Raw genomic sequence first — 20,779 nt, 5'->3', positions numbered from 1 at the left:
AGAAATACATGTAGTAATCGTGACCTTAAATATCACTGCGCATAAGAGTCTCGCGCTCAGAACGAATTAGGATAATGACTGCGCGTCCTCTTACTGTACCTTTATGTGAGAAACAAGAGAGGCCAGCCACCACACTCCTTCCTCATCCAATGGCCTCAAGATGCTCACCAACCAAACAATTCCACTGCTCACTCTCGTAGTAAACCGTAAACCCGTCATCATGCGTCGCCTCTCCCGTACTCACCACCGTATCTCCTAGCTGCCAAAACAAGTCCGCCGCCATACCGCTTTCCCCAAGCCCCAAACTTGTCTTTTGCCATGCCCCTTCCACTGCACACTGTTCTTCCCTCTTCGAAACCCCATATTCCTCCAGCAAACATGGTTTTCCAATCCGTGCACAAACCTCTACATGCAACCTGATCCACTCATCGCCAAACGAGCCCCCAACAAGCCAATGCTCGGGATACAAATGGAACGTGCCAAACGATATGTTCGGCAGAGCAAGATTAGCAGCCCAGTCTATACCTTCAATGTACCAGTATGGATACTGGAACCACGCACCACCTTCAAGTCCGAATCCTTCATCGCCTACAGTAATCATGTGTTCGGAGTCTAGCGAGCGAACGTAATTGCTCGTCTGCCTGATCCAGTTTGTAAGTATGGAGGTAGGACACAACCTGCATCGTGGCTCGTTGGCGAGTTCCCATGCGAAAATCGCGGGCGAATCGCGATATCGTGATATGACGGCGGCGATGTAGGCTTGGTACATGGCCTGGCACTCAGCCTTGGTGTACCACTGCGCGTGGATGAGGACGCCGCAGGCGCGAAAGTAGGCGTGCATACCGCCGTAGTCTTCCCAGTTGTTTACAAAGGGTATGATCAGTTTTATACCGTAGGTTGAGGCCGAAGCGACGACAGTGTCGAGGCGTTGGAGGCCGTTTGTGCCCGTGTTGATGGTGGCGGTGGAGCCGGAGAAGGATTGGAAGTAGACGCTGGAGGGATCAGGCTCACCGTCTACGTCGTTGAACCCCCATACTCTGAGGATCTTGGTGCCAGAGGCGGCGAGGTGGCTCATGATGATGTCGACGTCGGTGTCGTTGGTTAAAAAGGGCATCCAGTACGAGTTTGTACCAGCGTAGTATTTGGTTGTGCCATCGATGTTGAACTTGAGGCCATCGACTTTCGAAACGGATGCTCGGGCAGAAACATCAAATGATGTCGGCAGTGCAGCGGCAGTCGCGCTCAGAAAGAGTAATGGAAGCAATTTCATGATCGCAAGTCCAGTATTTGCTACTTGGCTCGTGCCGTGTGATCTCTTCAAAGAGAAACTTGTCGTATTTCACCAACTTCATCCATAAGTACTCAATACAAGGCAGCATCGCATACCCCGCTTCAAATGAGGTCATATCGTATGCTCCTTCTACATGGAGTAGAACAAGTTCTATAAGTTGTGGCGCCATATAGCAGCCCAGTTATACTATGATGCCAATAATTGGTGCATTAAAGACTTACCGTTGTGGAAGTTGAGTATTGCCAAGTATACACGTGAAAACGAAAGTGTTGAATTTCACCGCGGTTAAGAATCCTTGCTGCAAGTCCGGAGATCACATCCGAGCACAGTAAAAAGGTTGGAGCCCTAGTCGTTAACAAGACGACCAGTTTCAGTCTGCTGATAACAACGGACAAGGTTCGTACCAGAAATAGAATGCAATCGACGTGACTCGTTTAGCGATATGTGTTGACTGAAACGACTACGGTCTGGTTTTCCGTAACTGTGTTAGCATGACATGAGCGCTCGAACTTTTCTGCGAATTTCATATCGACAATCTCAAACAGTAATGCCTGTCAACCCAGTTAGTCACAGATCAGCGGTCACCCTGGTTGCAATAGCTCTTGTCTTTTTCTGAGTGCTGACCGGCTTTGGACGCAGGATTTAGTTCCTGTTCCGTACATGGTAAGTTTTCGTACATTGACTAGTTGGCTTCGTATGGCAAAGATGGGTTCTGTGTAGTTAGAGCTAAGCATCCTCGCAAATTGGAATATTGCAGTTGCCGGAAGAAAAACTTCTAGTGTATCTGGTCCACCCGCCTGAGCATGCTATTTCAGCCTTGCGACAAAACCACATTATGAAAAGACGTTTGTGAGAAGGACTGCATATCGCACGGAAAGTATTTTACCTTCCTCAAGGATCTGTGCTTTTGAACTGGTCGGAACAGTGTTTTCGTCTGAGATTGTGCGTCGTGATAGCGAAATGAGTGTGAGGATGGCCACGAAAAAAGAAAGTCCTAAACGATCAAATACACCACTCAGAAAAATGTTCCTAGCCAAATGCCGCGTAATCCAGATCTGCCGCTGGCAAGGATGTGCACAATGAGCACGAATCGGCTTGTTGCAATGGGAAAAAACTCCAGGTGAAGGCCAGTGAGAAAGAACTTGAAAAAGAAGTATATGCACCCGTCTGCTTCAGGCCGCTCTCTTTTCCGAGTACATAAGGCTGCAGCAACGCACTTGCAGTCAACGTCTGCATGCACGCCAAAGTGGAGATGCGGGTGCAGGTACCAAAAGTTCCTTGTAATATTCGAAGAAGAAAGTATAGAAGACTCCAATGTGACACCAATCGTTAGTGTCGAGGACCCGTGAGCTGTGGCTGTGTCGCGACGTTTTCGTATCGGGCACCAGGACAAGGGGTAATGAACAGTCGATCCTGGTCCTTTCATCTCCACAAGAGCGGGTATGCGCCGGCCCTCGGGGAAACCCATATCCCCGTTATTCCTTTAATGTCATTGCTTTTACGAGGCTCGAGGAACATTACTCAATCCATTTCCTCAGATTGCTCACAGTATGACGGCAGTTATATACGGCCAGCGCAGCGCCGTGGTGACGTGGGGGTCATGTGTGCCACGCAGGAAAATGTCAGCCATGGGATTAGCGGTGAAAGATGGACGTGAGAAGTTGATTCAATGGTCGGACAGACGTTCGGCGCTCACGATGTTTTGGGCATACGTAGGACGGCGCCAATCCGGAATGGACCATATAGGAAATCCCACGCTCGATGATGCAGTCCACGTCGTTTTGCTGGACATCGCGCACGCAGTCGTATGCTGTACAACGCGCGCCTTGGTTGTGCGTGGCAGCGCTGACGTCTATGTAGCATTGCATAAATGTCAAAGATCTGAGTCTAGTGCTGTCGCGTGGCGCCTCCAGAGTACTGGCAACAGTGTGACGACGATGACCACGAGTCTGGGATTACCTGTGCCTGTGCTAGACCCACGCGAGTCGTGGCGCATTTGGCGCGTGAAACAGGCCAAAAGCGCGCGGTGTAAGTTGCTGTGCCGGCTATGACCCCACAGCATCGCCTTGGTGCTGGCCATGAAAGGAAGCGTGAGGTGGTACTAGACGGAGCCCTGAGGCCGTTACTCCAGGGTACGTTTCAGAGTTAGATTCGGGGGCATGGTCCAGGGAAACTTGGATAGTGAGCATTCCAACCACAATAGTCGTCTGTGACGCACTGAATTCTTTTTCTCCAGGATGGCCCTGGGACGTGCTGCACGTTGAGGCTCGGGCCGGTTAGGGCCGGAAATGTGACCTAGACTTCCAAGTCTGACCCCGGGTCCGCGCACACGGTTGATCGACCAGGTAGCGGCCGAACGCATACAGTATCGAATTTTCCGCGCTCGGCAGCGGCGGAGGGCGCTCGCGGACAAGGATGCTGGCACCTCCTGGATGGCCTCCTTGTTGGTCAGACATGGCCGTGCGGGATCGGTTGCTTTGGGCTGTATGCGGCTCGAAGAAGATGGCGTGCGTTGTATTTGTGCCACTCCTGACTGTGATGACCAGCCGCAAACAGAATAGCAATCGCCCTCGAGTTTGAAACTACTGAGCAATCGTGTTGCCGAACGCTACCGAATGTCCGTGCTTGGGCATTCAAGTGGTGGGCGTACGGCATCAATTTCGATGGCGGGAGCTGGTCTGGTTGTGTCCGAAGCCTCAACACCAGGTCAATATTGTACGAGAAGCCACTTCTTGCATGACGAGGTAGAAAAGCAATAAGGCATGAGAAATTGCCGTTCCTACCTGAATCTGCTGCCTGCCAATGATGCCAGTTGATATGACGCACAAGCATTTCAGCCACCGCCGATTCCGACACTCTCTCTGGCCCGAGCCCTGCGAGCACTGTCACAGTTCCTCACCTCAGCCTCTCCAAAAACAAAGTCCTGCCAAGGCTAGAACGAAGCGGGGGGTGAACCGCGGTGCCCTCAAATCTCCTGCTTCTCTTGCTTCCCGTGAATCCAGAGACTGGCTGGCATTGCTTTGGGCGTCGTTGTCCCAGGCCGTACTGTCACTATGAGCATTCGGATAAATGCGACGGTCCAGGAGGCCCGAACAGCTGCAAACCACAGCCAGGAGCAATGGGACCGTTTTTACGTGAGTATGCTCTGGTCGCAAGGGTAAGCCGGGCTAATATTACTAGTTTATAACAAAAGACGAGGCGAGGCAGCTTGCTGAGGCGCATCCAGACTGGAAAAGATGGATCCTCATCCCCGCGAACGAAAAGGAACAGATGCTGGAGAGGATCAATGCCCGACTAAGTGCTGAAGGTATTCCGCCAGTCGAGATGATTATTTTGAAGTGGCGCGTGTCGCAACTCCTCCGGGATATTCAACGCAAGTACGGTACGTGCAATCGCCAACTCTCCCTATAGACGTGGCCTGGCGGGCAGGTAGGCAAACTCTGTCCAACCGTACTCTAGCTGACCTCGACGACTGCACAGAAGCAGGCAGCATGCTACAAGGAATACCAGGTACGAGTTCAGGGTCAGGACCGGGTTCGCCAATACATGTCCACACTGCCCAAGCACCTTCAGACGGTAGCGTAAAGTCTTCGAGCCCACAGCGAACCGAGTATTCGCCAAGCGAGACTCGCCCATACGATCCAATACGAGATGTTTAGAACCTTTGCAGCCCCGAAGGAATCCTGTCTTTTACAGTGCGTGTTCAATGGTCGACAACAGAACTTTCGACTGCTTGGTATCCAAGCCCAAGCCCAGGAGCAACGTGGCCCGATGGGAACAAAGCGAACCGGCCAGCCCGGACGAGCGCCCCAAGAGGAGACGAATTATCATGAATTTTGCAGAGATACTCTTGGTGAGGCCGTCGCACCAGGCTCCGACAAGCCCCAGGGGTTATAGATATCCAGCCAACATGGCCTTGAACAGCCGCACAATTGGAAACAGCTGCGCCGAGTGGGACAGACGTCCTGCTGAGTGGTAAAGCCTTGGTACGTAGCCGAGGCAATGCTCAGGGTTTGCGCTTTTAGGCCCAACTCTTGCATACTTTCAACATGTCTCGCTTTCTTCGTGTGCCTACGCTTTCCCACGATTCTCAATCCTCTCATGATGGCTATCCGTAGGTGATTGGTACACGACATGCAGCTGTCGCTTGGCGTGGTAGCTGTCTGTCTTTGTGCGTCGTGTCTCTGGTCAAATATAGAAAGAGTCGGAATAATCGCGGTGCAAAGCCGTGTCTCGTACATTTCTCAATTTTGCCCTTGATTTCATTTTCCGTGCTGTCTCCTTACAACCTTCTCTCATTGCTGACAGATGGACATGTCTTTTTTTTTCCTGTCCAAGGCTCGTGCTAGGCTGGCGTGTTCGTAAGTCAGGGGCTGTGGACGCCATGGGAGTGGTGTGTGTAGGCGGCGCAATTTTCCACGACACAGCTTGGGGCAACATATCAAACGGCGCATCCGTTGTGACTTGGTCGTCCGCTAAGAATTTTGGGCGGTTACTCCACCCAGTTGAGTTCGCCGAACGTGTTAGCACGTCCAAAAAATCCATCAAGTCGAGCAACTGCCCAATGCCTGATCGGTAGGCCCAACGATAGTGTAAGCCGGAAGCCTCATTTGTTTGCCCTATCAAAGCCTGGAGCCTGCAAGAACCGATGGGTACTCGTGTCGAGTGGCTTCTGTCGATTTGTTGTTGCAAAGGGTCGGGAGGGCTGATCGGGCTGGAGGATAGAGATGCGTGTCTGCCTATGCAAACATGGGTGGCGATGGAGATGGCTCAACGCCTTGGTACTCCGCAAACTGATGGGCAAGATGAAAAGCTGATGGCAAAAGTAGAGTGACGAAAGGAGGGTGGTGAAGAAGGACCAGTCCAGCGCGCCTTCCTCGAAAGTATGGTACCCTAGCAATTAGTACTCCCCTCATCCATGTCGTTACGGCTGCCACACCCGCACCTTCTGATATCAAACTCTTGTACGTCGCAGCCTCCTTCGACAGATGCATTGCATGCGTCCCGCTCACCCAATTTCAACGCGTCCTTTGTATTTTGCCGTCATGCGAGGTCAGTTGGAATGTAGAAAGTGTCCCGGGCGCGGCTGCCGACCATGTCATCATGTGCTGCTCGGCTTATCTTCATCGTACACTCCAAACTCATCCAGCTTTTCATCAGCCTTGCTTGCACGGAGCCTCACTAGACTCTCGACTCGCTCGTCCTCAAGCACGTGTCGCCTCGGATGTGATCTCCGCGGTCTGCCGACACCGTCTCTACACTCTTGGAGAAGCCCACTAGGGCAAGATAGCCATGGCTCGACTGTACTAGGCATATCGACGCTGCTCAGTGGCTTCTGACGGGATAAGAGGCTCTGTTCATGGCCTTTCACTCTCTTGAGCTGCCACCCAAGGCTTGGGGAGATAGCCTGAAGCCGTCTGGGTCATAGCTGCTCCTCCCCAGCAAATCGACGGCGACGACGACATGCTCCCATACTGTGCGATATCCAACAATGTCCACTGTGTAAGTTCGCACGATGCCTGCTGATAGCATACAGACATCATTGAGCGCCTTGACAGGATTCGATGCAGCTGCCCGACGGGTGTCGTTGCTCGGAAGCGGCAATTACGTGCATTAGTGGAATGAAACTTACCAGCACTTGACAGTAAGTAGAAGCTGCCAATTTGCATGGAATGCTAGGCCAGGCGCCTTGGGTAACGCGACGCAATCCGCCGCCCCGACCTTATACCTCTCCAGACTCACTTTACGACGGACCGCATGGTGAACCGGCTACGGAACGGACCTTGTACCTCTCTACACAAAAGCAATTCACCATAGGCGCTTACTCGCTTCCCACCACCCCCGCTACATGTCCCACTCGAGACGCGATACCCGCTCCGCTTCGATGACAACTGCAGTTACGCAAAGAGGCATGCCGGTCTGCCTTCCATAACCACTTAGCTGTGGGTGTCGCGTTGGGGAGCTTGCTGATACCTGCTGCGGTTACCAAAAGTCGGTGTCGATTAGCTTGATAAGCCTCCACCCGTGCTACGAAAGCGCTTACTCAGTGCTTTCCATGCTCACAACCGTACATAACAGCTATACCAGGTTCGTATTGAGAGGCGCGGAAGCTGGGAAAGGGTGGGCATTGCTTGGACCCTGATCACGTACAGCATACTGCCAAACTCAACCCCGCTTTCGGACGCCGTCTTAGGAGGACGTGTATGGTTTGTTTTTTGTATACTCCTCTCTTTTGACCACCACTAGAGACTACCGCAAATCAGCAGATCCATATTTGATCCGGTGTGCGCCAATCACATTACGTCACATGTTCCAGACAAGGTTCACTTAGAGAGCTCCGCTATTTGAACATGGACAGATACTATTGACAGCCTTGTGGAGACAGTGCTTGTATGCCTGAAATGCCTCAATAGCGGAGCCAAGAAATTAGCATTGTTGCTTCATCGCAGGTGGACATGGCGTCCTGGTATCATTGATATCGTAACCAGCCAACGTAGCTATCCAGGGCTTTTGGGCCTACCACTTATCCATTTCATGATCGACATGTTTTTCCTTTCCCTTTTTTCATGCTTACAGGACTCAACCCTACTGATTATCCTTGCATGCCGAACCCGGGCTCAATGCCTGCTTGCCTCAGGGCTTTTGCTCGCCGTGAGTCTATCTCCTTCCTCTCTGCTTTTTGTGACGCTGCCAACGCTCTCACTTGATCCTCCTCTGCAAACTTGGCGCCCCTGGGATGCTCTTCCCGGTCAAGGTCAACGGTTGCGCATATGGTGACATTCTCGCCTCGTACAGTCATGACGCCGGGGAGCTTGACATCGTTTATCAGCCATCGGGGGATCGAGGGATCAGAGGAAGGTGTTGCGTCGGGGTTGCGTGCTGCTATTCGCTCGTAGCATTCTGTAAGAACAAGGTTTGCTACGTGCATGATTAGCTGACATGGGTCTGGAAAGCAGCAGGCTGGCACACGCAGACATACCGAATTGATCGTAGGAACGTAGGATGCCAATGTACTCTTTCTCATCGCGGAGCAATACATCAACCTTCTCTGTACAGTGTCAACGTGCTGTTCCAGAGTACGCCATGCAAGAGTGTGCGCATACTGTCCACCATATCTAGCAACATAGCCGACGTCAAAAAGGCCTGCGGTGGTAGGTCGACGGGGAGTATCGGCTGCGGAAGACCGCCACGCGCTCCGCCAAGCACGTTGGGTCCATGTTGTGGTTGTTGCTGCGACAGCTGAGGTGGTGGTGTGGCACTGTATACGCCCTCGTAGCCTGCGGTAGTTGCATTAGTATTGCGCCATGCGACATTTCGAGGGCGGATCAACCTCACCCATACCTGGCGACGGCCCACGAGGAAGCTCAGAGATTTGCGGCTGCAGTTGGCTGCCCGGCGCCTGCATGGAGCGCTGGAGCATGGCGTTGAAGTCCGGGTTTCCTCCAGCGGCCGCGGGGCCTCTGGGCGGCTGCTGTTGGTTGTTGAAGGCCATGGCGGGGGAGAATATTGTTCAATTGCAGCAAATGTGGTGGTAGTTTTGTAGTGATTTGCTTAGCGGTTGCGAGAGGGCGATTGGTAGGGCGCTATCATGGCGAGGTGTTGTAATGTTGCTTTGTGTGTTCTCACCTTGGCTGTTTACGTAGTTGAGGATGCCCGAAATCGCCAATGGTTCGCGTATGCCAAGCCCGCGCTAGTCATTGCACCAGGAGATCCGACTCTTGCTGCTCGAGTCGTTTGTCCCTCTGCACGGAACTGGCTTCTGTGTCTTATTTTTTTTGGAAGGGTTTCTATATACTCTCTGATATTCACGTAGACCGACCTACTAATGCACTCAAGAGAACAAAAAGAACGCCTCTCGCTAGCCATACTACAGTCCAATTCATAGTTGACCATGAATAAGGTTTAATGTATCCAAAAAGAGCCAAGGTTTGGACAAGACGGGATAGTAAGCATTTGACCAAGTCTTCAGCTGTTCAGTCGCAATGCTCCCTTCTTGTTCGTCTAACCACCACTATCGCCCGGTCGAGACCAGTACTGTACCAGGCCATAGCGGACGAATCGGAGTCGAGTAACGCCGCATCATTGACGGTAGAGTTTCATTTAGTTATCTTTTCTTTTTACCTTTGATTTCCCACCTGTTCACTGCAATTATACAACAAGTTACTCTCCGCTCTTCTATCCGTGCCAAATATGGCTGCCATGATCAACGTATTCAAGGAAAAATGGCTTAACTCACCAAAAGAGGTGCACGAGGATTACTCTAGAAGAAATATCATTGTCACTGGTGCGACATCCGGCATCGGTAAAGAGGCGGTTTTCAAGTTTGCAAAACTGGGGGCGGCCAAGGTGATCATTGGAGCACGAGATTTAGCAAAGGGAGAGTCAACCCGGGCTGATTTAGAAGCTCGGCTTGGGCGGAAGGGTCAACTCGAGGTCTGGAAACTCGACATGATGTCTTACGACAGTGTGAAAGCCTTTGCGGATCGTGCAAATGAACTCAAGCATCTCGACATAGCTGTGTTGAATGCTGGCGTTTGGCGGGTCGATTACCATCAGTCACAATATGGCTGGGAAGAGGACATGCAAACCAATACCCTCTCTACGACACTCTTGGCTATCCTGCTCCTGCCTCAGCTGAAACTATCAAAGCAGTACACGGGTAAAATTCCAGTCCTTGAGTTTGTCAATTCCGGTCTCCATCAAAAAGCCGTAGTTCCACCAGCAGTCCGCCAGGAACCCAGCGTGCTCGACTATTACAACAAAAGAGAGCATCGAAAAGCGCAAAGCCAGTATAGCTTCTCTAAAGCCTTCCTCATGTACGCCGCCACGAAGCTTGCCGACGAGATTTCTTCTGGCGACGTAATCGTGACGAGCGTTTGTCCGGGCTGGGTCCAAACAGACATTGGCCGGGATCATTTCTTCCCCGGTATTCACATTCTAGCTTTTCCGTTCTATTTCTTGTTTATGCGAACACCGCCCATAGGGGCGAACACAGTGTTGAGCGGGACGGTGCAAGGGGAGAAGGTACACGGAAGGTTTTGGAAGAGCGACAAGATTCAACCGATCCCACCGTGTTTGCAAGGCCCTGAGATGAATGAGCTCAGAATGAGGGTTTGGAAAGAAATTGTGGCTGCGCTGCAGAAGGATGTGCCGAATGTTACACGGGCTATAGACGTCGCTCTGGCAAAACCGTGACGAAGTCTAGCCCATAGAGTGTACCAGTAATAGCCTCGTACCAGCAACGTCCATAAGACATAATACGCGATTCTTAATGATATATACCATGTTGCCACAGTCATCGAATAGTTGCATCCTCCTTTGTGCAACGTCCGAGCGAAAAGACATCGGTCGTCCCTGAGTTTTGCATATATTAGGTGTGGCTGAACCACGCGATCGCCATGCACCTCCACAGATGACGTCGTGCTCTAATTGGAGCGGCAGCAACGCCTAGAAGATGCGGCGCGCGTTACCAACAGCGCTGCACGTATCAACCCGAACTTGACGTATACAGGCTGGTCACGGCCGTTGAGTCGGCTGCCGGTAGATGCCCAATTTGCCCTTTCGCCGTAAGCCCTCTGCCCACGGCCGCGACTCCATCCTCCGCTTCCTTTTTCCCCGGACGCGAGCCCGCGCGCGCATTCATCTCTCCAAACTCCGCCACGAGACATTTCCTTCGCTCAAGCACCGTGCCCAGTCACGTATATACAGATATTTGGTCTATCGCCAGTCCCTCAGACTCCGGGGCAAGCCGAGCATTGCCCAGTGCCTGCGAGGCTTCACCCGACGCCTGGCTGGCAGTAGTTACCTCGAAGATGCAGCAAGGGCACGGCGACAGCAGATAGCGAAGAATCCAGGCGAAAAGACATTGGTTAAGCCCGCAATGCCGTACCAAGAGAGCTATGAAGCACGGGAGCCGGGGTCGCGGCGACGAAAGCTGGCCGGCTATCTCAAGGCGGCCAACGAGCTCAGGCAGACATATACACAACAATATGCCTCAAATTGGAGCAATAGAGAGGCACAATACGACTATGAGGATGATACACCCGGAGGATTTCCCGATGCAGCCGTCATCAGGAGCGGACGCGAGGAGATGGTTCTGTTCCCTAGCTATGCTCGAAGACACGTCAAGAGAAAGCCAGAAGCACAAACATCGGCAATACAAGAAGCTGGAGGTCAAAGGAGCGATGCGCACGAATCGAATAACACGGGAGATGCCGACTTCTGGAAAGAGCAATGGAACAATTACGAGGACGACAATGCAGTGGTAGACGTCGATGTCCGTGGCTGGATATACTCACCACACAAGGGGCCAATGTCTAGAAAACAGAGACTCTTCATCGGCCTTGCACGCCAGCTTGTTGGCGTTCAGGCGCCTGCACAAACATCTGGCTCATCTGCAGACAGCAGTCGAGATACAAGCCCACAAGGCCATGACTATCGCGAAAGAGCCCACATGCGCGACGCCCAGCGAGACGAAGCAATTGCTGCTAGAGAAGCCGAGGAAATTCTACGCAGAGGCGAGAGTGAGGCGAGGGCCGCTGCACGTGGTGCCTACAGTGAGAGACCTGCTCCGCAGAATGATGACATTGAGATATACCGGACAGAAAGTGGCAACAGCATGCGACCTGGCAACGACAGAGTCCAGCAGCTGGCTCACAAGACATCGCAGGATTCCATGCGGAGTGAGGCTAGTATAAAGCCTTTGCAAAAACGCGCCTCCTGGAATCAACCTTCTGAAATGAGTCCGGCAGAGCTTGCAGAGGCCAACGCCCGGCTCATGGCTCGACTACGACACTTCCTTGCCATACCCATGGCCAACACGCCCATTAGTGTCTTCTTCTACAACGAGACCATCTCAAAGCAGCGGACAGTGTATACAGATGCTGCAGGACACTTTAGTATAAGCGCAGCGTTGGATTTCGTGCCCACCCACGTACGCATTCTAGCATCAGACAGGCTCTCAGCAACAGAGGAAGTAATTGTCACTTCTTCGCAGGGTATCAGTGTAATAAGCGACATTGATGACACAATCAAGCACTCTGCTATTGGTAGTGGAGCCCGCGAAATCTTCCGCAATGTCTTCATTCGCGACCTCCTTGATCTCACTATTGATGGCGTCCGAGAGTGGTACAACAAGATGGCGGAAATGGGAGTGAAATTTCACTACGTCTCCAACTCACCCTGGCAGCTGTATCCGGTCATTTCCAAATACTTTTCGTTGGCTGGACTCCCACCAGGCTCGTTCCATTTGAAACAGTATAGTGGTATGCTGCAGGGAATTTTCGAGCCTGTTGCAGAAAGGAAGAAGGTTACGCTTGATAAGATTGCTAGGGACTTTCCAGAGCGCAATTTTATTTTGATCGGAGACAGTGGCGAGGCTGATCTCGAGGTATACACTGATTTTGTCCTCGAGAACTCAGGAAGAGTGGTTGCAGTGTTCATTCGTGACGTTACTACAACGGACGGCCCAGGATTCTTTGACCCCTCGATGGGCCCTTCTTCAGGGAATCACTCTACATCTCCTCCACCAGCGCAGGCTGCCGGTGGAGACAGCTCGGCCGCCTCAAGTAAGGCTCGATCATTTTCCGAAGAACACGATCCCGAACTCAAGGCGGCAATTGCAGCGTCACTACGCGATATGGATGCGGAGAATGACAAACGTCCCCGTTCAATCTTTCCAGAGCTGGATCGCGATAGACGGCCAAAGTTGGCGCAAAGGAAACCCTCCTCGCAAAGATCGGCACCAAACCTGATAGATCTGTCGTCGGATGACGATGCAGACGAGTCGCCTGCACTGAGAAGATTCAACTCGGAAACCAGAGCCGACAATGAGAGACATTCTTCCTCAGTTGAGTCGAATGCAATGAAATCAGCGCCCCCACCTCCTAAAAAACCTGTGGCATTGAGAAGTCCTGCGAGTGAATCCGCACCATTTAAACCACCTCCCTCTGGCGCAAAACCACCGCCACCAAAGCCCCGGGTGTCCTCAACAGCCGTCAACACATCAAGCCCACTCGCACAGCAACAAGATTCCCCTAGAAGTGTAAACACATCAGGGCCTCCAAAACCTCCAGTAGGTCCCAAGCCAACCATGACCCATCAGAGCCAAGCACCAGAAGACCAGCAAACATATGCCGGTATGGCTCGCGACAAGCTATGGTCCGTCTACAATAACCTACCTGCATTGAGATCGACAGAAGCGCCTAGCTCAAATACATCAACTCTAGAAGTCAGCGGTGTTCGAAAGGGCCCACCACCTCCTCCACCCCGACGTGGAAACCGCGAGACAGCTGCAAACGCCGCATCATACGTGGGCTCCAAAGCTTCTTCAGCATGGCAACACGCACCCTCCATGCCGTACCACGCACGCCCGCAAATTACCTCATCGCAAACCTCTCAACCCTTTTCCACGGCGACCCCACGTCAGGGTATCAATCGCACTAGCACCGGAAGTACACTTGCGGGGCCCAGCGGCGACCAGCAGCAATACGGGACTAAGAAGGAAATCCTCTGGCGCCAGCGATGGGCTCATGCGGAGCACGTGCTGGGTGAGCAAGGCGTGGTGCTGAGGTCCTGGCGCGTGGGCAGTGATATCATGGATGAGGCTGTGAGTATTATCCAGGATGCGGAGAAGAGGTTTAAGCGCGAAGAGGAGAAGATGGAAAGGAGTTTGCGAGATGAGACTAGGAATGGGGGGAATGGGGGGAAGAGGTATGGAACTATTAGGAAAGTGAGTGATAGTGATGAGAGATAGAGAGATGTGGCTTGGGCGGGGGGTTGGTAGCATTCATATTCTTTTGTTGTTCCAAGTTTCTCTATGGGAGGTTGGGTGTGTTAGTGTGTGGTTTGTATACGGAATAAGCAAACATAACAAAACCTTCCTAGTACTAGCGAAACTGTTTTACTTTCGCACCTAGGTAGTACAGTCTTTTTTTCTTTCCTCGCCAACATGACAAAACTATCATATCCTCCCATCCCCCCCCCTCTCCTTCCCCCTCTCCTTCCCCCTCTCCTCACCAACCCATCTTGTTGTACCTTCTTCCCCGGAATTTAATCCACCCACGCTACTCACGCCACACAACCTCCCCTCCCTAGACGCCAACGCCAATGCACCCCAGCCTCCCCCCGCTAGCCTGTTAGTCTCCGAGGACGCAGTACATCCCCCGCTAAAACCTAAGTAAAGTCGTGATGTCATAGTTTTTCCCACCGTGCGTCCCGGGGAAGCAGTTGCAGGACCTTGTTTTTTTGTTTTCTAATTTTATTTTTGGGTGTGTTTTCTGGGTGAAAGCATGTGTGTGTGTGAGAGAGAGGTGTGTCATAGGCAGGGTTAGAGTTTCGCGAGATGGCTGGAAAGGGGAAGGGGCGGACGTGCACGCTGGGTGAGTATTAGAATAAGAGGGTGGGTGTATGTGTGTGTCCCGGCGGAAGTAGAGTGATCTTGTGAATAATTTTTTTGACTTGGTTTCTGGGAACTTTTGATAAATTGTTCGCACGCGGAGATAACTTGCGAACGCGTCGCGCGATCATATTAAGAAAAGAAAACGGTGGTTTCAGGAGAATAGTAGAGGACGGAGACGGAAGGGGGTTTGGAAGCTGATGACAAGAAAATGTATGTGAGTTTGGGTGTGAGGGAGAAGGTTGGCGGGGTGGTGGTACAATGACGCTGCCATGGAGCGGGAGTATGCGTTTTTGTGCGAGGATGGGAGGGAGATTGTTTTCTTTGTTTTCTTGTACTGACAGTGTGGGTAGGCCGTCTTCGAAGGGAAAACCGACAGATCCCAAGTTGAGGGAGAAGGTCAAGGAGGAAGTTAAGCAGGAGACGAATAAGGATGGTGGGGGGAAGGGAGAGTGGAGTGCGTGGAAGGTTGGTGTTTTTTTTCTCACTTGTTTCTTGTCTTTTCACTTTGATGGTATTTATTCGAGTACTAATATGAATGATAGGCCAGTAAATTAGCAAAAGAGTATGAGAAGAAAGGAGGTGGATACGAGAACGAAGCTGGAAGCAAGAACGAGCCTAAAAAGGGTGTGCCGCAAGAGAAATCTCCAGCAAAGAAAAAGGCTGAAGAGAAAGAAAAGGATGACAAGAAAGACGAAGGGAGTGAAGAGAAAGAGAAAGAGAAAGAGTCCACCCGAGATGAAGAGAGCAAGGAGGATAAGGAGGATGCACCTCCCAGCACGCCAAAACCAAAGGCAAAGGCTAATACTGGGGCGAAGAAGACTGGGAGCGCAAAGAAAGAGTCAAAGAGTGTTGGGGCAGAGAAAGAGGACACGAAAGTGTTGAAGGGAAAGGGGAAAGGGAGGACAGAGGGAACGAGAAGATCGGCGAGAGTGGCGGGTGGGAAGAGGAAGACGTACGATGATAATGACGATGGTGACCAGAGTGAAAAAGAGGAAGCAAAGAAGACGGCAAAGCCCAAGGCGAAGAAGACCAAATCTTGATGGACACTCTGATAGATGAATGGTTTTTGTTTTCATGTCATTTTCACAATATTTAAGAGCCATTAGCTTTGGCTGTGTAATGTTTCCTTGGATAGTATAATGAGACCATATACCCTCTTTGCACAGCCTCCATATTTCTCAACCTTTACCAGTGAAAAGCTCTTTCGGTAAGACGATCCAAAACAAGAAAGGTACTAGGTCGGGTACCGTTCCCTCACATCACAATTTTCATTATGGTGTAGGCACAGGGGAATATCCTACACGCAATTTCCTTATTCCCACTAACACGTTTTGGATGCTCAGTATCCTAGTACATGCCGATACAGTAGTTCACCAAGTGTATACACACGCAAGGTCCAGTTGTTTGTTTTTTGGTTCAGGGTTCCAAGTAAGGCTATGCTTACGTCTGCCCTGCATGGAACGGCAGTCTGATGTAAACCTCGGTACCGATCATGTATGAAAGATGGGATGGACCAAATTCGAAGAGCAGACTACTACCACGTGTTTCTGTGCCCTGAGCCGGCTAGATTCCAACGGGGCTGCAGATCGCCAAGCATGTCCCACACCGATGTTGAGGAGCTTACGATGCTCGTCATTGCCGTAGCCTCGGGAGATATTTGGGCGCAGGGCTTGCACCATCTCAGACGGGTGTGACATCATTTTGTCAGCTCGACACTCACATGACTGGCCTCGAGAGATGTTTGGCAGTTGAAATAGTACGACTACCCAAGGGACCCAGGGCCCCCCTTTTGTTCGGTATGGTGACGGTGGTGGTATATTGCGGGCATAGCAGAGTCAGAGTCTTACCCAGCGTGTGACGTAAAAAAAGAGGCGTTCCTGGAATCAGGCTTTGAGACTACGGCTGCACGATGAGGCAGGGTGGATACACAACGGAACATGATAGGGGATCCTTTTGCGCCCTTCTCCGTGGCCGTCACGCGTAGGACTGACTGGACGAAAGATTCCAAATGCAAGGCCGGGGTGAGTTGTTGGGGTCGAGGCACATGGGCGGGTGGAGGTAGTGGGAGGGGGAGGGGGAGGGGGAGAGTGGTGATGATGGGGCTTGGCGAGGCTCGTTTTTTTTGGCACATGGGAAATACGGCCATGTCAACGCTCGGAAACAACCATAACAACAACACCACCACCACCACCATCACCAACAACGATAATCATCACCAGGCACCGAAGTAGCAGCGGCGTCGGGGCAAGTCTTGGACAAGGCTCCTCGGAGGCAGTGCTTGGGCAGTCCCCTAGACCCAGCGGGTTTGCGGGGAGATGCAGCCCTAACGGCAACTAAAGTATGCATGCATGGCACTGACACCCAGCAGCCGTGCGGTCCCAAGGTTCTCGGCCTGCCGCCGTGGGAGACTCCTTTAAGCCTTTGCTGCCGTCGCCTTTTGCGAGCGACGATCTACCGCGTAAGCTCCGTTTTTATGGCTCCGGCGGCCGCCCTGCTCTGCTCGACGCATTCCACCCAGCACTGCCAGGCGAGCGAGCAACACCTCTCCTGACGCTGAAGCTGAAGCCGCCACGCTCTCTCTCCCGCCCAAGCCCTCCATGTCGGCCACCAGCCCGCAGTACAGGAGTGCCGCCCAAACCCCCTCACACTTCCACGACTATCCCGGCGCCGCCCACGATGCCCTGGGGGGACTGGCTACCTGGCAACACGACGCCGCCGCTGTCGCCGCCGCCGCCGCCGCAACTGCTGCTGCTGCTGCCCACGACTCGTACCCAGTCGGCCCATCACCGGCCGCATTTCTCCACTACCCACAGCCCGGAGTCGACTCCGCTAGCCTACAGGCCCCGTCAGCGTGGGCGACTGGCTATGTCAGACCACAGGCAGCCCATGAGTGGCAGCAACACCAGCACCAGCCCGACGAGTCGTGTACGGACCGTTCCTCCGTCTCGTACTGCCATGGCGATGGGAGCGCGCCGCTCCCGCACCACCAGCTGCCTGCCGTCTCCCGCCACTACCAGCACCACCACCATCACCAACACCAGCCTGACCTAACCCCGACTTCTACCCTGCCGCTGGCTGCCCATGACCATTTCCATCCATTGCGCATCTCTCCAGTAAGTGCACACCACGTCTGTTGTGTTTTGTAGTCGTAGCTGAGAATGTCTAGGAGACCCCCGCCACCACAGCAGACCCACCATACTCGAATCATGCCCAAAAGCCGCCCCCAGTTCCACTGCCATCGCATTCGCTCCCCCAGGCCATCTTGCTGCACACAAGCCATGAACAGCAACCCCCTTTGCACCATGCTGCTGCCGCTGCCGCTGCCGCCTGGGCGCACCATGGCCAGTATCCGGACCACACCAGTGACCCCATTGCAGCCAGCCTGCCAGTGACGAGACATGACAGCACTGCTTCTACTGCCCCATGGCCTATGGTTGAGTCAGCCGAACCGCAAAGTGCCTCTGCCGTCTATGACAGATCTTCCAACATAGCGCAGGAATGGCCTGTCGCAGAAGCACCCGCGGAGCATCAGCTCTACGCCCAACACCATGCCCCTGTGGAGCATATGGATCGGACCGCCGCGCAGATGCTGGCGCGCCATAGACCACCACCCAAGAAGAAGGCTGCCAAGGTACCTTCATCCTTTGTCGAGCGCCAGGAGAAACTCAAGGTGTCTAAGCGTAAAGGCCCACTTCAAGAAAGACAGAGGGAGAAGACGCACACCATGCGCAAGACCAAGCGCATTTGCGTTCGTTGCAGATTCTACAAGTCTGGTGTACGTGTGCGTCTTTTTCATGTGCACTTTTTCAAGACTAACCAAAAATTTCTAGTGTGACGAGGGCGATCCGTGTGAGAAATGCGAAAAAATCACCGGTCACGCCAGGTCCTTTCGTGAGCCGTGCTACCGAGAACACCTCGAAGATACGAGCCTCATCCGTCGCTGTATGTTTCTGTGGCTAGCCAGACATGATAAACTGCTGACTGTGTGCTAGGCAATGGCCGTGAGCACCAGGAAGAGGCCGAGTTCCTTGGCTACGACTGGGTATACAACAGCCAACTGTACGAAATGGAAATCATCTGGAACCTGCCCGGCTACGGTCCCATACCCAATGCGCAGCCGTTGCGCATCGCCTTTCGCCCTTATAGCCCAAAGCGCGGTCCACTCGACGTTGCCACGTCTGTTTGGTCCAACAGAGAGGGACAAGTGCCTACTGTCGAACAGCCCGCATACGCCGTGTACGATACGGCAAACCTTGTCGTGGCTGTGGAACGATACTTTTCCAGCCTTCAGCCTGCTATTGAAGAGTGGATCTTTGCTCGTATTAGTCGCGACGAAATCGCCTACAGTACCTATCAAGAAGTGATACGCATGCGCCAAGTCACCGGAAGCAGGGCTCTCGACCTAGCAATGCGTCTCCAGTGTCTCTCCGTGGTTTCTCAGGGTTACGGCTCCGTCTTCTCCCCCAACATCCCTGGTATACGTGAATACGACTACTCAAGGCTCGGCCATAGCGACTATGAAGCATATGATCGAGGGTCATGCGATCGTCCACTCCCTGGTGCAATCACTCACCAGATGGATGTTGCTGCCGTCAAATACCTTCGAAAGCTGGAGAAGCTCTTCGTCAAGGAGCTGGCTGCATTGATTTTCAAGCCCAAGATCAAACCCTGGTACGAACTGTTCTTGACGTTTTATGTCATCTTCTGGAATCTCGAATACATTCACCACGGAGCCCAAGACTATATCAAGTCGAAAAACGGCACTGTAAGTGGCCCGCCATCGATACCACGCTGCTTTTTCTCGCTTTTGTTTCCTTTTTACTAATTCGGCCACTAGTTGCTTGAGAACCAGGTCAGCAACGTCGTCACAACGCAGATCAAAAAGTGGGAATTCGCCTTTCCTGTGCTTCTATACCATTGGCGTTGCATTCTTCGGGGGTATTCGCCGTTCAAATTAGCGCGTGATAACCCAGACGAACTGCGCGAACGCGGCCACATTGACGCAGAAGGGTTCCAGTATGTCACGTCTATTGCCAACTTGTTCGATCGAAGCAATCCTGGTAAGTCCCATTTGACCCCCCCTCCACTGCTGCAACTATCGGTGTTAACATGTCCCCTCTTTTCTTTAGACCGCTTCCAGCCTCCACTTACTGGTTTTGCAACGGCTCATTGGTCGACTTCGAGTGAATGGATTGTTAAGCTCTTCAAGGAGGCTGGAGCTTGAGCGGGTCATCTTCCTTTCTCCCCGCTTCAGCTATTTCAAGTCCATTTGTTTTTTTTGATACCCAGTCATGTGCCGAGGATGAGCCATGAAAACCTCGTACGTGCATTCAGTGAGCCCCGCTGTTCAATCAAAAGATTGCTATCGTTCATGCGGATTTGTCCGAGATTTTATTTTTTTTGTTGAGCTCGGCGGGGGGAAACAGGAAAGGGAAAAACTGAAACAAGTGAAGCAAAGTCATTGTGTGGATTCTATGAGTTCGGTTGGTCTATCACAAGCTCGTATAGTCTAGTTTGAGCAGATTGAGAAAATAAAATGAAAACGAAATGCCAAATATTGAAACAAAAGGAAATTCAAGGACGAGAGGGAAGACCAAAAAAAAGTGACGATAAGGGGGGCCCGGTGGTGCCGCCAACATGGTAATGTCGATCGTATGCCGCAAAGTTCTAGACACGCCCGACACGCCGTTTCCCCATAGCCCACCACCTATTCCGGTATGCATTGCGTGAGACAAGTGGTGTCGAAAGGAAGAAAGAAAAAAGAAAAGGAAAGAAAATGAAATGAAACGCTGAGAACAGAGACAGGGAAAAGCGAGTGCGAGCACCTCATGGATCGACCCTCCCGCCCCCAACCCATCGCCCCTCCCCGACCCTCCCTTCCAAATCATCAAGCCCCAGAAACAAAGTTTTTGTCACTGGCCGACAAAAACCGTATCCATCCCTCGAGCCCCCAGTCCACTCACACACTCACCCACACCCACACCCACCTCTTCTCTTTTTTGACCGTGCACACACCACACATGTGAGTGAGTGTGCAAGCACCCACATATGCGCCCATACGTCGGTCCCCTGCTGCACGTCATGCGGGT

At 52.4% G+C, this 20,779-nt stretch overlaps 6 protein-coding genes across 6 annotated transcripts; 3 read left to right on the top strand and 3 right to left on the bottom strand.

The window, feature by feature from the left end:
- Positions 1–142: 142 nt before the first annotated feature.
- COCMIDRAFT_86945 (glycoside hydrolase family 5 protein) lies at positions 143–1,270 on the bottom strand (the record flags this gene model as incomplete). The annotated part of the gene is made up of 1 exon (XM_007686775.1): positions 143–1,270. One exon carries the CDS (start codon positions 1,268–1,270, stop codon positions 143–145), a length of 1,128 nt encoding a protein of 375 aa, XP_007684965.1.
- A 747-nt stretch (positions 1,271–2,017) lies between these two features.
- COCMIDRAFT_34004 (uncharacterized protein) lies at positions 2,018–2,717 on the bottom strand (the record flags this gene model as incomplete). The annotated part of the gene is made up of 3 exons (XM_007686742.1): positions 2,018–2,097; positions 2,178–2,405; positions 2,489–2,717. The coding sequence occupies 3 exons, from the start codon at positions 2,715–2,717 to the stop codon at positions 2,018–2,020; spliced, it is 537 nt and encodes a 178-aa protein (XP_007684932.1).
- A 1,627-nt stretch (positions 2,718–4,344) lies between these two features.
- On the top strand, positions 4,345–4,950 carry COCMIDRAFT_87117 (uncharacterized protein; the record flags this gene model as incomplete). The annotated part of the gene is made up of 3 exons (XM_007686774.1): positions 4,345–4,425; positions 4,472–4,673; positions 4,751–4,950. 3 exons carry the CDS (start codon positions 4,345–4,347, stop codon positions 4,948–4,950), a joined length of 483 nt encoding a protein of 160 aa, XP_007684964.1.
- A 2,933-nt stretch (positions 4,951–7,883) lies between these two features.
- COCMIDRAFT_87157 (uncharacterized protein) lies at positions 7,884–8,783 on the bottom strand (the record flags this gene model as incomplete). Its single annotated transcript, XM_007686773.1, has 4 exons — positions 7,884–8,209; positions 8,271–8,339; positions 8,395–8,568; positions 8,627–8,783. 4 exons carry the CDS (start codon positions 8,781–8,783, stop codon positions 7,884–7,886), a joined length of 726 nt encoding a protein of 241 aa, XP_007684963.1.
- Positions 8,784–9,490: 707 nt separating this feature from the next.
- On the top strand, positions 9,491–15,730 carry COCMIDRAFT_87080 (uncharacterized protein; the record flags this gene model as incomplete). The annotated part of the gene is made up of 4 exons (XM_007686772.1): positions 9,491–10,465; positions 10,836–13,927; positions 15,041–15,155; positions 15,233–15,730. 4 exons carry the CDS (start codon positions 9,491–9,493, stop codon positions 15,728–15,730), a joined length of 4,680 nt encoding a protein of 1,559 aa, XP_007684962.1.
- A 1,557-nt stretch (positions 15,731–17,287) lies between these two features.
- Positions 17,288–19,914, top strand: COCMIDRAFT_23689 (uncharacterized protein; the record flags this gene model as incomplete). The annotated part of the gene is made up of 6 exons (XM_007686725.1): positions 17,288–17,803; positions 17,857–18,465; positions 18,521–18,632; positions 18,683–19,455; positions 19,528–19,750; positions 19,820–19,914. The coding sequence occupies 6 exons, from the start codon at positions 17,288–17,290 to the stop codon at positions 19,912–19,914; spliced, it is 2,328 nt and encodes a 775-aa protein (XP_007684915.1).
- Between the last annotated feature and the right edge of the window lie 865 nt (positions 19,915–20,779).

Source organism: Bipolaris oryzae (genome assembly GCF_000523455.1).
Source record: "Bipolaris oryzae ATCC 44560 unplaced genomic scaffold scaffold_22, whole genome shotgun sequence".
NCBI lineage: Eukaryota > Fungi > Ascomycota > Dothideomycetes > Pleosporales > Pleosporaceae > Bipolaris > Bipolaris oryzae.
This window is presented reverse-complemented; position numbering and strand designations above follow the sequence as displayed.